General features: G+C 39.8%; 1 protein-coding gene across 3 annotated transcripts in view; it reads left to right on the top strand.

The window, feature by feature from the left end:
- Window positions 1-17,674, top strand: part of DHX32 (DEAH-box helicase 32 (putative)) — a 54,935-nt gene that overhangs the window by 1,802 nt on the left and 35,459 nt on the right. For 2 of the 3 annotated variants that reach the window (XM_082423181.1, XM_082423183.1), the window contains exon 2: window positions 12,834-13,336. In XM_082423181.1, coding sequence (XP_082279307.1) covers window positions 13,058-13,336 — 279 coding nt within the window. In that variant the 5' untranslated portion in view covers window positions 12,834-13,057. Of the gene's footprint in view, window positions 1-6,953; window positions 7,047-12,833; window positions 13,337-17,674 lie in introns of all 3 variants that reach the window. The other variant, XM_082423182.1, reaches the window with a different exon arrangement.

The raw sequence follows: 17,674 nt of genomic DNA on the forward strand, positions 1-17,674 counted from the left end.
TAGTTATGAACTTGACATTGAGGAAATCTTGCACTGAAATATTTTAGGTAACAGGTGACTTTGGCAACTGAAAAGCAACATTGGATTTTAGGGGATAGTGTACCAATGGAAGAAATGACTGGTGGTGGTGGGGGGAGTGGGAGGAGGGGAAGGTACAAAGATGTCTAAGGCAGGGACAACATTCAGTTTCTCTTCCTCCAGCCCTAGTACAATGTACTTGTTAAATGTCTGTTGAATGAGTGAGAAGAGCTTTAGAGAAATCGCTCTAGGTAAAGGATGCGCTTTATTATTGGAGGAAATATCCTGAGGTCAGAAGGTTGCTAATGTCCTAGGAGTAGAGATGAATGGTAAAGGTATTGGTTGTCCCTTTGGGGATTTTCTACTACTTTGTTTTCTGTTTCTTTTCACTGTCATTTTCAGGGTGTTACTGGTGGTCAAGTTAAAAACAATGAAGTCCTGATTTTTAAAAAAGTTTCCAAGCTCATCACTGGATAGAATAGTTACATTATTATTTACTCTGCTGATTGATGCTCAACTAAATGTAGCAAGCCAAAGCACTGTCACAGGGAATAGCAAGGTAGCCAGTAAGAGTAGCCTTTGTTTTTCTTATTTAAATCTCTTGTCCACATCAGAATTCAAAGTAAAAGTAACTCCAGTAGGAAGTTAACATTATTTAATCCGAGTACGATGATTTAAAAAAGAAGAAAGAAGGAAAGAAAACAAAGCAAATGAATGTGTTATTTCCATTTAGTAAACTTACTATCTTAAGTCAGAGGAAGTTTTTCATTTTTGTTTTTGGATTTTTGTTTGTTATTTTGCCAGAGTGAGAATACTTTTTCCTCTTTCTCTCTTACTTTCTGAAACTCATAAGGAGTTCAGTCAAAGGCAGAAAACAATTATATTTCCATTTTTGCTGTTTCCTTTCTGTTCTCCAGACCTGTCATGGTCTGCACTCAAATTGTTGGACTCAAGAAATGCCCATCTCTTAGCTCTTTCAATCATTCGTAGTATAAGCGGGCTACAGAGCCATGGCACCCACACCCCCAGTTCCCATCTGGGAAGTCTTCCAGGTTAGGGGACTGCCCACTGAATGCATTTCTCTTTCCTACTGGGGGCGCTTTGGCACTTATCCCTATACTATACTATACTTTCTTTTTTTTCTTAGAATATTATTTTTTAATTGAAGTATAGTTAATTTACAATATCGTGTTAGTTTCATGTTAGTTTCAGGTATACAGCACAGTGACTCAGCCATATTTTTTTTTTTTTTTTTTTCCGGATTCTTTCCCTTACCGGTATTACAAAATATTGAGTATAGTTCCTTGTGCTATACAATAGGTCTTTGTTGGCTGTTTTATATTTATATATATATATATATATATATATATATATACACACACACACACACTCTACTTTCATGTAGAGTTTTCTTTCATTTTTTGTGTGTGGGTCTTGGCCTCTGATTAGATTAAACATTTTAGAGCAAAGTCCATGACCTAGGCTTCTTCTGTATTCCTTTTAGCTCATAGTGGGTTTTCGGCATGTACCTGATAATTTAATTAGAATAATAATAGAAAGAGGACAAGCCTTTAGTCAGGGATGATTGCATTAATTTCTAGGTCTGCCACCTTGGGAAAGTCAGGAGCTATTATTTCCTCATTGATAACTGGGGATAATAAAACCTGCAATGGTTGTCTAATAGTCAAGTTGTGAGAATGGAAATAAAGTAAATGTGATTATAGATATGAATGAAAATACCTTGTATATGGCAAAGAATTTATTAAATGTAGAGGGCTGTTATTGATTCCAGCATACAGCAAACATTTATTTTGAGCATCCATAGTGTGTTAGGTGCTTCCTCGGTTCCGGAGTTGCTGTTCATAAAGGGACTAGGAAATGACCAGATGGATTGTATGTGGGGGCAGGAGGGCTTCCTAGGCAGAGGAGGAGCTTGAGCAAAGGCAGCGAGGCATGGGAGGCCAACTCTAGACAAAAGTTCATTGTGGCTGGAGCAGAGAGAACTTATTAGAAGGGAGTGGAAGGAAGTGAGGCTGGAGAGGCAAATGCAGGCTAAATCAGAAAGAACCTGGGAGTGAGGTTTTATCTTGAAGGCAATAAAAAGTACTTGAGTCAGTGACATGATCAGTTATGCATTTGAAGATCACTGGCAGCCTGTGAATGACATTGATGGAAAGCCAAAAGTACATGCAGAAAAAAACAAAATTGGAGATTTTGCAGTAATCCCGTGAAAAAATGTTAACATAACTAAGGCGGTGTTGGTGGGAATCAGGAGGAGGGACGGCTGAGAGAGGCGGAGTTGGTGTTGGGGAGGGGGTGAAGGTGAGGGAGAAGCCAGGGCTGTCTCCCCGCTGAGGGGGGGATTGTTCTGTCAATTGTTGAATCTGGAACAGGAAAGAAGGAAAGACATCTTTTTCTTTTTCAGGAGTGTAAGGAATGGGGCAGATGATGAGCTCAGTTCCGAATGTTAACACTGCAATTGCCTGTCATCTGAGTTGGGGTGTCCCATAAGCAATAGCTGGACATGTGTGTCTGGAACTGTAGAAAGACGTCTGGGATGAAGATAGAAATTTGGATGAAGCATTCAGTAATTGAAGTTAAAATGTGATGAGATTCCCCAGGGAGATGGTGTGGAACGGGAAGAGGGTCAAGGACAGAACTCTGGGGTACACAGATATCTTGTATGAGGAGCAGGGTGCGGTGGAAGAACACAAGGAGACTAAAGAGGAGGGACCAGAAAAGTAAGCTGAAAATCTGGAAAGATTAATAAAACAGAATGCCTGCTGTTAGAGGGCTCATGTACCAGCATTCCCTGAAATGATTACCCTGGGCTGGCCAGAAAGTGCGTTCGAGTTTTTCCATAGCACCTATGGGAAACCCAGAACGAACTTTCTGGCCAGCCCAGTGCTTCCCTCCACCTGCCCCAGAGCACACAACACAGTTTATCAGTTTATTATTGCTTTGTTAAAGGTGATGCAAAACGGCTACCCATTGCTTTGTTCGCAAAGAACAAAACTTCCTGATTTGTGGTTTTTTCATGATCTCCATTTAGAGCAAAATGTAACTCCAGGAGATATGATAATGCCTCAAGCAAATACTCTCTTTAAAAAAAATGGGTCAAAGTTGGCTTCTTGTGCGGTGGAGGTCCAATAAATACGCTGACTTCCCCGGGGAGGCCAGCAGTAACCTATTCTTTAGATTTCAGCTGTGATTGGCTCCCACCCATTTGCTCAGATAGCTAACTCGACTACATACATGAGCCAAATTAATATTTTAGCATACTTCATTAACTCTGCTTTTACTCAAATGTTAGTTTTTAGAATATTATTCAGTTAAAAAAATCACCAAAATAATATTGAAAAGCACTGAGTGACCCAGCCATTTGAAAGTCTAACCAAACCCTTGATTTACAAACTTATATGTGGGGAGTAATATGTTATTATGATACATAAGCATTGCTTGAGCTTGGGAATTCTTTCTGTAGATGCAGACTACCAGCAGAATGTAGGATTCTTTAACAAATTAATTGTGCAGGATTGGTTATTCAAGCTATTTGGTATGAGCCAATATTGAGTTAAAAGTGAATCATTTTTCATTTGAGTATTTTTAAGTAGCGGATTAATTTGATTTACTTACTTAAAATCAAGACAGAGTCAACTTTAGGAGTCTAGAAATAAGGTTTTTAAAATAAGTTCTGAATTTTTACCTTACCTTGTTCAAGAAAGGTTTTAAGTAGATACTAGAAACCAGTAGGATGTGCTTTTTGGGAGCTCTGAGCCAATTAAAACAAAGGAAAGCAAAGGGGTAATCCTGTAAAAATCCCAGTAATGTTAAGTCCATTGTTTCAATTAAAATATAACACGCCTAGGAAATAAAGTTTACATATTAGGTATTTGACTGTAACTTCACGTGGGTGATTACAACTATGTTTTTCTTCCCGTGAAAGAACTGCACATTATTTGTTTTACGGTATTTTTTGCAGACCACCCTGCCTGACATCTCCCATAATATCAAGTATTTCTTCACCCCACAGTGTTGCAGTGGGAGCCCACATTCTTTAGCGCAGTCAGGAAGCAGCGTGGTACGATGTCGTTAAGCACACACTGTACACGTACCTGGGGCGAAGCTGAGCTCAGACTGCAGGACTTCAGCACCTGCAGCACCACAGATGAGCATCTCAAAGCTGAATAAATTAACTAAGCTCCTGAAGGCTTAAATTCCCTCATTTGAAAAAATGGAAATAATAAAGTAAACCCTCATGGGGTCCTTAAGAGTTTAAATGAAGTAATCCATATAAAGTGCTTAAGTACTTATAGCATCTGGCACCCCGTAAGCACTCTGTAAAGGCTAATTGGTAGAATTCTCATCATTATTATTGTTATCATTAGTACTAGTCCAACTTCAGTGGTTGTATAGAACCTTTCTTTTCAAAGTGTGGTCTGCAGACCAGTGCCCGTCCACAGACTGTTACTGGTTTGCAGTGAGATTAGGAGCTGGTACCAGCATGTAAATAGACTACGGCACGAATCATACTGTTTATTTCAGTTTAACAGCAAGACTTCTTCAGTGAAGGGAGCAGTGAGTTAATTCACATTCTGGTTTAAGCTCCTTATCTTGCCGCAAACAAGCACTTTGAATAGAATTGGCCTGGAATATGGGACTAATGATCCCATTCTCCAAAAATAAATAATGGCCCTTTATCCTGAAGAGTTATTATTCTCTCGTAATGCCTCATTAACCTTCTTTCTTCTAAACATTATAATCGTGGTTCACAAGTATATCATTTATTATTTCAGATAATATTTATTGATCACATAATCTGTGCAAAGCCCTATATATTGTAGACTTCACAAGGATGGCTCCGAAACGGATCTTGACCTTAGGAAGTCTATCATAAACCTAGAGCTAGAGGACACAAAGTGAAAACCTGAGTAAATGTGTTGAGTACGTGTGGTGAGTGTTTTTGTTAGTGTTACAGCTTCATTCCAAAGGTTCCACATAGGCAGATGTCTCCTTTTGCTGACCTGCGCCTGTAAAAGGACAGAATTAATGCCTTTATTTTTTCAGCATTTGTACTCTCATAATGGAGATCAGGGTTTACTTTATTAAGGTTGTGTGTTTTCCTGGGAGGTTCAGAAATCTGCAACACTAGGGAATATCTTAGTTTTTAAATATAACTGACAAAAGTATAACTTTTTGATATTAGTATTATAGAAGATTCATCCTTAGGTTCTAGGATTTTTAAGATATTACTGATTGTCTATTTGATCCTGTTTGCAAACATTTGAATAATAAATAATTTCCTGTTCTGCAGAATATGAAGAGACATTAAATAGGTATTAAATTACTTTAAAACTTTCAATAAAAATTAGCACAGATTCTTCAAGAAAAATGCATTGGTAAATAGTGTCAAAACAAATTTGGGAGTCATATTAAAAGAATAATTTTTTAAAAGGCAAAGTCTGGGTGTGTTTAGGGAAAGAACCCTTTCCCTAAACAATGGAGATGAAAAAGGATTGGCTGTGACTTAGATCATAGAAGAGACCTATTTTCCCAGACCTAAGTGAAAATAATTATAAACACTCAAAGTCAAGAAATGTTACTTAGTTTTTAATAATTCTTATAATTTTTCACATGAAAATGGTTCATTGGTTTCTCTTACTGCCCTATTTGGTAAGCTTGCTCATAACCCCACTATCTGTTCTATTCTGCCATTTACATTCAACTGTCACCAACTCTCCTAGAACTTGATCTCAGTAATAACTTTAAGAAAATTGAAGGTAGGTGTTAGAAAAATTATAGATAATATTTAGAAAATTGAGTAATACATTAGATTTTGGAAAATTGTAAAGAAAAGCAAAAAGAGTAAAAAAATAAAAATTTTGATCAAGAAATGACTCAGTGAGTTAGACCCATGGCACTTAAAATAAAACACAGTCTCTTTACCATAGCATATCAAGTATATTGTGATGTGGCCCTTGTCTCATCTACGAACTTACCTGTCCCAGGGTCTTTTTATTTTTCCTATTCTATACCTGCTGTTTTTCCTTCTTTTACTTACTTGACTATAAGATTAAGAGTCTTTGTTTCACACCTCACCTTCGTCCTCAGCTAGACTATATGCCCCATGAGGACAGGACCCAGGCCTGCCTGTTCACATGTGTCACCCCCATGTTCACAGGGCAGGTACTTAGTAGGCACTCAAGTATTGGTTGAATAAGAAAATGGAAGCCATGAAAATATAGGCATTGAAGATGAGAATAGAGAATAGAGAAAACTTAATTCTTAATTAGATTAAGAATAATACCTGTAGTAAAATACAATCAGATGTTACTCTTAAAAGTATAAAACCCCCAAAGAACAGAAAGTGATAGGTTATCTACTCAGCCTCTAATTGCTAACCGAGTACCCACTATATTTGGGTCCAGACTCTGGAAATTGCCAACGAAGGAATAGCTCAATAATGGTTCAAGTAGAGAGACTGAAAATATGGGGGAAAGACAGTAAGTAGTACAGATAGTTCAGTAGTTCCCTAATACTTAGGGATGTTGCCTCCTCATACTGGTTATTTACAAGTGGCCCGAAAGAGCAGGTGTCTGCTGGAGCAAGCGTGACAACGCTGTTATGTGAATCTCAGTGCAGCTCTGTGATTTTCCACACAATCCCTCTTCTCAAGTCACCAAGAAAGAAACAGCCTTAATAAATGTTGCAAAAGGAACTAATCTGTGGTTTGGGTATGTGGTTCAAGGGAAAACTCAAGAGCTTGCACAAATATTTCAGTTGATGGTTGTGGTGATTCACCAAAATTTCAGGCCGTATGCTTTAAAAACAGCAGGGGTCTATTCTATATCACTAATGAAAGGGGACAGAAAAGTCACCGAAATCCAGAAACATAGTGAGTTCCTGACAGAAGTGTTTCAACTCTGTTCATTCAGCAGTAGCAAGCTAACTGGAACTTTGAGGAGAGTGAAATAATGAAAGTGCAAATCTGTGCAAGAGAGATTGCGGTGGAGAGACTGAGGAGAAAGGTAGGTGGTCACGGGCGTCTGGGGATGAAAGACGAGGGAGATGGAAGGAACAGAATCCCGAATTTTGAAGGACTTGGTCACTGACTGAATCGAGGGCAACCTGGAAAGTCAAACAACAGTATCCTTGACGTGCTAATAACGTCCTTCACTCATTCATTCGACAAATATTTATTGAATGCTTTCTATGTGTCAGCTCTGCTGTAGGTGTGGGGAGCAAAATAGACACATCCCTGACTCAGGGTGCTTGCAATCTGGTGGAGGACACCAACAATAAAGAAAATAAAGAGGTAAAATAATGCAGGTTAAGAAGCTAGGAAGTGGGTTTGGGGCGCGGGGGTGTGGGTAGAAGTTCAGACAGGGCAGCCAGGTGGCAGGGAAGCCCTCACAGAGTTGACATTTGATGAAGATCTTTGGGAAGTAAGGGAACTGGCCATTTGGATATCTGAGGAAAGGGCATTTCAGATGGAGAGAAGAGCAGGCGTGAAGTCCCTGAGGCAGGCGTGTGCCGTGTGTTTGAGGAATAGTGAGGGGCCACGTGGGTAGAGAAGAGTGAGCAAGGGAGGGAGCTGGTGGAAACGAGGGCAGACAGGTGATGGCTGTAGGTCCCACGGGACTTGTAGATCCTATTAAGGATTGTGGCTTTTCCTTGGAGTAAGATGAAATGGGAAGCCATTAGAAATTTTTGAGCAGAGGAGACGTGAGCTGACTTTAACAGGATCACTTTGACTCCAAGAGACGAAGGGTGGAACCAAGACCAGTCAGGAGGCTATTGCAGTAATCCAGGGGAGAGGATGGTGGCTCAGACCAGCTGTTCACAGTAGAACGTATGGGGTTCTTGATGTATTTTGAAGGTAGAGCTGACATGATCAGATGTATTAGTTCACTATTGCTCCTGTAACAAATTACCACAAATTTAGTGGTAATTTATTATCTTACAGTGCTTCGGTTAGAAGTCCATCACAGGATCTCACTGGGTTAAAATCAAGGGGTCGGCAGGGCTGTGCTGCTTTCTAGACCCAGTAGGAGAGAATCCCAGCTTCTAGAGGTCACACACATCACGGCTCACGGCCCCTCCCTCCATCCTCAAAGCCAACACGTTGCATCTCCCTGACCCTTCCTCCATGGTCATATCTCCCTCTGACTATAGCTGAGAACGGCTCTCTGAGTTTCAGATTCTTATGATTAGCTTGGACCCTCCAGGATAATCTCCCTATCCCCGAGGTCCTTAACTTAATCACATCTGCAGCCCTTTTTGTCAAGCAAAGTACATATTCACAAATCCCGGGGATTAGGACGTGCACATCTTTGGAGGCTGTTATTCTGCACATCCATTGAAGGACCAGATGTGGAATTTGCGATAAAGAGAAATGAAGAATAACTTCAAAATTTTTGGTCTGAGCAATTAAAAGGAAGAAGATGAGAAGACCAGGTTTATGGCTTTGGGGCAAATATCACAGCTCAGTTTTGGATACGTAAAGTTTGAAATGCCTGTTAAATATCCAAATTGGAGATGACAAGTAGGTAGTTGGATACGTGAGACCTGAAGTTTAGGAGAGAGGATTGACAGGATGTATAAAAGGGAGTCCTCCACATATGATGGCATTAAAGCCATGAAACAGGATGAGACCATGCAGGCCCTATTATAGAGAGAAAAGGGAAGAGGTCCAGAGACTAAGTGTTGGGAAATCTCCAGATCTCTGCAATTGCTGAAATGGTACGTTTGAGAGTTTGGTAGGTCTGAAGAACACATCTATATTAAATTGAACATGGAGAGAAATACTGAAGAGGAGCATTGATCAGTGAAACAGTTATTCAGGACAAATTTCACAATCTTGTTTCACTTAGTCCCTTGCAAACTTTATCCTTTGTTGTCTATGAACTACATTTACATTTCTAGAATTACTGGACCAGAGCCAAAATATAAATGGCTAACACATAGCTTCATCTTACATCAACTTCTGATTCTTTTCTTGGTGAGGTGGTTTCATGTTATACCAGATATGTATTATTTTCATAAATACTCATTGAAGAGTTGTAATAGATTCACTTCAAAGGGCAGTCTTTTGACGAGTTTTGTAATCTACAGTCTCAGGTAGCATAGCTTTGAAAAGGAGCAAATGCCAATCTTTCAGATTTAAAATTCTTGTAGTAGAATGTTGTTTATACTGATAACAGTTTTTATTAAATTTTATTTTGAGTGGCATGTAGCCTACCATATTATGTGTTTTCCTTTATTTAGGTTAGTACTATTAAATTTGCCAAAAGCCAAGACATGGATCTTTTGTATGTATTTAATTACATCTAGGAGAAAATCATTGACATGACTGATGCCAGTTGCTGGGTAAATGAGGAGAGGTGTGTCGTGGGAGTCGGGTGGGCTCAAAACTCAGCCACTCCCCCCTCCAAATCTGGAACTCAGTCTATATCACAGTAAAAAGGTCCTGAGAGAACTGGAAATAGAGGTCACAGACTTCATAGCTTTACCCTTCAAATTCATTGGATTCAGCGTAGAGCCCTTTGTGGACTCAACCATTACAAGTATTTCTGTCAAACAAGCCTAACTGGTTTCTAAATGCCAAGTCGGAGAGCAGGTTAGAGAAGCAGAGAATGGCCTCACCAGGTAAATGAGCTGACCACAGTGTGACGTGGGTACTGAATCCCCAGAGAAAGGAGGACTCTGGGGCCGCAGTCTGGCCTTTGACCCTTGTCACTTCAGGGAAATCTGAAATCATCATTGTGTTATAGGAACCAATGTACTGGTGATGTTGAGTTATGAAGAAAACGTTGAATTCTGAGTATACTCTGTTTAGTAGGCAGAAGTCTGGTTATGTGTTGCTGGCACTTGGCAGCTTATGACAGTGACCATGTCCCTTTCCCATGGTTCTTTGGGTTGACTTGGCTCCTTCTGCTGGGTGTCCTGTTGGCTGGGCCTGTGGTCATCTGGAGGCTTTACTGGGCTAGAGCATCTTCCACGGCTCACCCACATGGTTGGCGGTCTGTGCTTTCTGAAAACAGACGCCAAGCTTTGGTTTCTTCCCAGTGGCCTCTCCCTGTGCCTTGGGCATCTCACAGAATGACAGCTGGCTCCAAGGGGGAGTGTTTCAAGCATGTGAATGCCTTGGAAGTAGTTGATCATCACTTCACTGCATTCTTGTAGTCATAGTGAGTCACAGGGCCAGCTCAGACTCGAGGGGAAAGGAAATAGGCTCCACCTCCCCATGGGAGCAGTGGCAGAGAATCTGTGGTCATCTTTTAATCACCATAACAGAGAAGTGGGTGATGTATCTGTACACATTGTATGTGTTATGAAGGGGCTAGGTGAGCCTTAGATCTCTAGAAAGATGACTATTCAGAAAACTTGACTGTTCCCCGAGGATTCAAAGTGGTAAATACTTTATAAGTAAGATTTTACTTTAATTACAAGATCATTACACTTTTAGGGAGTGCTATAAAATTAAGAGAAACATTTCAAGGACACATATTTGGTAAAAATAATAGCTCTGCTTTTTTGTTTGTTTTTAAGTTAAAACAATTCAGAAATAGTACCTAAGGCAATCATTGGTCATTACAGTAATTTAATTTACATGTACGATGAGATCCCTTGGAAGGGATTCTAATCAGAACAAAACAAAAATTGAATATAAAACTAAATGTTGGGGCTTCCCTGGTGGCGCAGTGGTTGAGAACCTGCCTGCCAATGCAGGGAACACGGGTTTGGGCCCTGGTCTGGGAAGATCCCACATGCCGCGGAGCAACTGAGCCCGTGAGCCACAATTACTGAGCCTGCGCGTCTGGAGCCTGTGCTCCGCGTAACAAGAGAGGCCGCGACAGTGAGAGGCCCGCGCACCGCGATGAAGAGTGGCCCCCGCTTGCCGCAACTAGAGAAAGCCCTCGCACAGAAACGAAGACCCAACACAGCCATAAATAAATAAATTAATTAAAAAAAAAAAACAAACTAAATGTTAACTTCTCTTAAGCAGTAGAATTTTCTGACTCTTGGATACCTTCTCAAAGTTAGCGTGTCCTGTGATCTCAGGCTATTGTGTTTTCGGAGCTATTCTGTGGATCTGGTCTCAGCCATGGGGCAGTGAAGAATTGTAGAGTTAATCCATGTTGCATTTGTGTTATCACAACGTTATAATTCCATTATAATTTTGAAACAATGGTTTTTAGAATGAATTTTGAAGAACTCTACCTTCATAGAGCCAAAACGTCCTTTCCCCGCTCTGGTTTCTCCCTCTTTGGGCCTATTTGTATGTGACTTTTTAAAAATTCTATCCCACTCTTTGTCCTACCCCCAAAGTAAATGGGTGTCCAGCGCCTAGTTTATTAATTTAAGCCCGGAAAAGGCACTCAGCGAATGTTTCTTAAGTGATTGACTGTTTCCTTGGAGCCTGGCTTGACCAATGGAGGAGGTTTTTTTTTTATTACTTACGATTAGGAGCTAGCCGTTTGAGCCCACTAACTCTGACAATCTAAAGCAATAGTTCCGGGACTTCCCTGGTGGTCCAGTGGCTAAGACTCCTCACTCCCAATGCAGGGGGCCCGGGTTCGATCCCTGGTCAGGGAACTAGATCCCACACGCCGCAACTAAGAGTTCGCACGCCACAACTAAGAGTTCGCATGCCGCAACTAAGAGTTCACACACCGCGACTAAAAGAAAAAGATCACGCAACTTAAAAAAAAAGACCCTGCATGCCACAACTAAGACCTGGTGCAGCCAAATAAATTTAAAAAATAATAAGTTTGAAAAAAATTTTAAAAAGGAAGTTAAAAAAATAAAGTGGTGTGTTATACATTAAAAGAAAAAAAAGCAATAGTTCCGATAAATGGGGTGCTGTAAAAAGAGTGATCTGAGTGACAAGATATCATGAAATGTATTTTATTATTTGTTCTTTTATACTCGAGTTTTTCTGTCTTTTTAGTTTTCCCTTGATTGATGTGAAAAGGTGCTTATTTCCAGCAATACTGATTAGAGTTTTAAAAAATCACCAGTGATTGGAAAAGGAAGGACCCCTTACCTGACACGTAGGGAGTGTTACTAGCGTAAATTTTACCTTTTCTTAGGCAATTTTTCACTTCTTCATTTAAATTAAATGTATTTTATTGCCTCTTGAATATGCCATACTGGGCTCAAGACCCAGGAATCTCGAGAAATATGCTTGAGATTACTGGTTTAATTAAGCAAACAAAGACCTCATTAACAAAAGCTAGCCATAGCCTCAGATGGAAAAAAATAAGAAACCCACTCACTTGACTTTGTAAACTGGCACAAGCAAATGTAAAATGAAGTATTTTTTTTAATATTCTCCTTTAAACTAGAGGAGTTCTTAATACTAAATAAATAAATAAATAGGAGACTCTTGTAGCCAGTGTTGGAGAACACTCCCCAGGCCCTCACAATTTTCCCTTTTATAGGGTCTGGCATCTCTTTTGTAGTGGGATTAGTGACCACGTGATCGAGGCTCACACTCACAATGTCCCCCTGTTGCTTTCTATTCACTGCCAATCAAGATGCAGGGACCTGTGATAGAGGCAGATCAGGCAGAGAGCACCAGGTCCAGTGTGGAATTGTTTCCCAAACTGGCCAGGAAAAAACTGCAGCTAACCAGACTTTAAGAATTAACCTATATTATTCCTGGCCTTTTAAACAGACAGCAGAAATGACAGACAGTAACCAGTTAACAGGAAAAATCATGTTTTATTTTTGAATGCGTATGCTTTTTCTTTTGAACATCTTGTATGTATATATACCTGATTTTCCTTCTTTTTTTTGTTTCTGTTTAGCGTGGTTTATTGACAATCACTTAACATGCTGAAGAGTGCTGGTGAGCCAGCACAGTAGCTAATGCAGCAAAGAAGAACAGACGCAGATTTGAGGAATTCAGCTTGCTAAAACCTTGAACTGAAGTCCTAGAGATTGGGACATCTGAGTTTGTATATGTGGACTTTCAACTCTATTTGCAGTGGGTTATTGTAGAATGCCACCTGCTTAAGCTCACTTGGACAAGATGGAAGAAGAACTGGAATGTCCAAACTCTTCCTCTGAAAAACGCTATTTTCCTGAATCCCTCGATTCCAGTGAGGGGGATGAGGAGGGGATTTTGGCCTGTGAGGATCTGGAACTTAACCCTTTTGATGGATTGCCATATTCATCACGTTATTATAAACTTCTGAAAGAAAGAGAAGATCTTCCAATATGGAAGGAAAAATACTCCTTTATGGAGAATCTGCTTCAAAGTCAAATTGTGATCGTTTCAGGAGATGCGAAGTGTGGCAAGAGCTCTCAGGTGAGTAGCCGCTACGAAAAAGCATTTGCTTTGCATGTTGTACTTTTTTATTACTTAAATAATTACAGTGTCACAGCATAGTGTTCTGTTCTAATAATGATATTATCTAAACCAAAAAACAAAACAAAAAAGAGCATCAGCAATTCAAGCACAACAATTAAGTTGCTTCCCTAAATTTCTTTATGAAAGCCAGCTGAATAAAAGTTAATACTTGCGTGGATATTAATTATGTTTATTGTACCACTGAATGTTCTTTAGAATAGCAGAAAAATCTATTCAAATTATTTTGTTGTGCATATTATATTTTAAAAGATGTGATAGATGTTATTTGCCTGCCATAGGTTTTGGGATTAACTGCCATGTTTACACGTCCAGCAGTCTGATAATCAGGATGTGTGGATATGCTTATTGGTGAAGTTGGTTAAGTTACAGAAAGTCAAAAGCACAAGGAAATTCTTATTTTCCAGACTGTAAGAAATAACTGAATGGCCAAATATGATCCAGGCCTAGAGCCACACACTTCAGGATCTAAAAAGGAGGAAAGAATTAGGATAGATAGCTAATGACTATTTACTGGCCAGTTTATTGTTGTTATATTTGAACTTGAAGTTTGATTTGAGTGAGATCTCTATTTTACTCTTAAATTGTAAAGCAAGCAATAAGTATTTTTATTATGAAATTCATTTGTAGGTTCTCATGATGTAAGAATTAGAGTAGACCACAGAGATAATCTGATAGAACCCCTTCATTTTTCAGATGATGAAACCCTGGCCCAGAGGGGTTTGATAATTTGTCTAATGAATGTCACATAACTTTCTGAGCTGGAATTCTAAGAACTCTTTCTACTATACTTTGCTGCTTTAAGGTTTTTATTACCTCTGAGGCTTACTTGTTCTAAATGGAACTTGAAGAGGGGTGAAATGGACAATAGGTTTTTTTTTTCTTTAATCTTGTTTATAGCTGCCAGTATCAAGGGTTTATTATGATTTTCTGTTTGTTGTGATGACTTGTTGCTACAGTGAATGATTTAGTTTGTCATAAGAAGCTAATGATGAAAACTGAAGGGTTATAATTTTCCTGGTTTCTGTGGACAAGTGGCAAGTTAAAAATTATTTAGGGGCTTCCCTGGTGGCGCAGTGGTTAAGAATCCGCCCGCCAATGCAGGGGACACAGGTTCGAGCGCTGGTCCGGGAAGATCCCACCTGCCGTGGAGCAACTAAGCCCGTGCGCCACAACTACTGAGCCTGTGCTCTAGAGCCCATGAGCCACAACTACTGAGCCCGCGTGCCTAGAGCCCATGCTCCGCAATGAAGAGTAACCACCGCTCGCCACAACTAGAGAAAGCCCGCGCACAGCAACGAAGACCCAACGCAGCCAAAAAAAAAAAAAAAATTAAAGTTTTTATTTTGCAATAATTTCAGACTTACAAAAAGTTGCAAAAATAGTACAAAGATTTTCCACATATAGTTCACACAGATTCCACCAAAGTTAACATTTTACCACACGTGCTTTATCGTTCTCTCTCCATACACACACACAGATTTTTATTCTGAACATTTTAAGAGTCAGTTGATGATATGATACCCTTCACCTCCAAATACTTCAGCAATATCTACTAAAACAGGGCTAGCCACAATATAATTACCAAAATCTAACTTATAACATTCAAATTTCATCAGTTTGCCCACTAAGGACCTTTGTAATTAAAAAAAAAAATTCTAGTCCAGAATCCAATCCAAAGTTACATTGCATTTCCTTGTCATTTCTCCTTAATCACCTTTGATCTGAAGCAGCTTCTCAGTCTTTCCTTGTCCTTCACGACCGCAACATTTTTGAAGAGTACAAGTTAGGTATTTTGTACAACATCCCTCAGTTTGAATCTGTCTGGTGTTTCCTTTGGATTAGATTCCAATTTTGCGTTTGTGGCAGGAAGAGGACAGAAGTGCTATGTGTCCTCCCCAGAACATCGTAGCAGGAGACAGAAGATTTTTCCCATGACTGGTGATGTTAAATTTGATAACTTGGTAAGGTGGTGACTGTCTTGATCTCCATCGTCAAGTTACAATTCCCCCCCTATCATTTAAGAGATATGGGGAGATACTTGGAGACTATGTAGAGTCTGCTTCTTGTCGTGCCTCCAGCTACTAATTTTAGCATCCTTGGATGATTCTTACCTTTGACGTTATTATACGGTAGTAACCAAATGGTGATTTTTCTATTTCTGAAATTCCTTCTATCAATACATTTAATATTTGGAATTCTTCCGTAAAACTGAGCTTTTTCTTCTTCCTTATTTATTTATTCATTTATTTATGTCAGTGTGGACTCATGAATTCTTATTTTATTCTGTAGGTGATAATTCATTACTAAGCCCATTTATTTTGTTGCTCAAATTGTCCCCAATGTGGCCTATGGGAACTCCCTCAGGATGCCTTCTGTGTTCTTTTGACATCATTCTCTGAGCATTTCTTTGCTTTCTGGCCCAGTAAGATGTTATAGGCTCATCTAGTATGTTCCCTGCTCCAGTCTTGGAAACAGCCATTTTTCTCAAGGAGCCCTGGTGGTTCCTTTTAGTGGGGAATTGTATTTAAAAACCAGGAGATGGGTGCTAAGTGCCCGTTGGTCATTGACTTGTCGTTGCTTCTAGGTCCTCCTGCTTCTCCTTCTATCTCTCTAGCTCTTTCGATTTCTGTCTTTCTCTGTTTCTCTCTATTTCTCTGTATTTCTTTCTCTATGTATATTTCTGTTTTATCTGTATTTCTGTCTCTCTCTTCTTAAAAACCATGGGTTCCTACTGATGTCTCTGATTCCAGTTCAGCTGTACAGCATTCATTCTAGCCTTCTGCACTTCCATATTTGTAACTCCCTTCACTAACTATGAGAAACTTAGCACTCATTATTCATAATATCTTTACTTGTTCAATTTTAGAATGCTCAAATTTTAGTTTCAGAATTGCTAACCCACAATATTGTTTAAAAAAAATTTTTTTTTAATATATACTCCTTGAGTTTTCTTTTAGAATTTGTGATCTTAAAGGGCAAGAGTTGTTATCATGTAATATATTATGTTAATACCTAGCAATGGTTTCTCTTGTCATCTCTAACTTCTTGATCATTTTAATAAATCATGCTTGTTTCTGTTAAGTGTGAAGGCAATATGTATCTTCAGGGTAGGAGAAATCAAATTCTAAACTAATTTAAATAATGGGAGCATCAGTTGTTTTCTTAATTCTGGAAACAACTTGGTTATTTTTTAAAGAGCTTCTAAGACTATTTTCTTTTTCCTCAGCATTTTAAACCTTTCAAAGAAAAGTCTGTCTTTAGCCACAAGCTTTCCAAAGAGGACCACAAGTGTTTTGCTGGATCCTAAAAATTCCACCTCTCTTTAGTGCAGATGGTATGAAGGCTATTTTGTAACTGCCCTCTGGAAAAGAGGACAACTTTTCATACATTTATAGAGCCTTTTCTTGTTACCTTTTTGGGGGCAGATTTATGAAAAAGCCTAAAAGAGAATGAAATATTTTCAGAACCATCTATTTACTTACTTGTCCTGAAATTTCCCCTGAAATGGTTGGGTTAGTGAGCTGAATAAGCATGACGTACCTGAGCTTTAGCCTAAATTAAGAAACTGGATGGTGTAGAACAACTCCACCTTATTAGCTGAGTAACTTACCCCGCATTTTCTGCTGGCAGAGTCTACCTGTGTTCACTCAAGAGGTATACAAATTATGGTATCCAGGGACATGTGACATTTAATGCAGAAGGGGACCCACTCCTCAGGAATGAGTTCTGACATTCTGGTTCACATCGGGCAGCTTAGGGCGCCTGCAGGAATGTTGCTGTAGAGATTCATGCCTTTGGGTGAATTGCTGGTCCTTATGGTTCCTTTCAACTTTGGATTTCATGATTCTGGTACTTAAATAAAAGTGAGTGATTGGGACCTTGGCACAGCTGCGCCCTGGGTGGCCCAGAAGAGGAATCAGTCACCGTGGGCAGGCCGGGGACATAAAACAGGGGCTTGAGGGCCTTTGGGACTAGAATTTGTTTAACTGTAGTAGCGTTGTGTCTCACAGATGACTTTTGTCTCGTGTCCTTTACTCGTATATGCACTAGAGGAGGGGACGCAATCTCTAGCCGTGGACGGAGGGGCAGGAGGTTCCACACCAGTGTGACTCATGTGGCTGTCCTCCTGCTGCGGTGGCAGCAATGAGACTGCTCTGCTGCCCTCCTGGTTCCGATCTGGATCAGGACCAGCCGAGGATCCTGGGCCCCAGCCTCCCAGAGTCCAGCAGCCCAGCCTCCTGCCTGTTGCCCGGGGTGGGGATGGAGCGTCTTGGC

Source organism: Balaenoptera physalus (assembly GCF_965194825.1).
Source record: "Balaenoptera physalus genome assembly, chromosome: 14".
In the NCBI taxonomy this organism is placed as follows: Eukaryota; Metazoa; Chordata; class Mammalia; order Artiodactyla; family Balaenopteridae; genus Balaenoptera; species Balaenoptera physalus.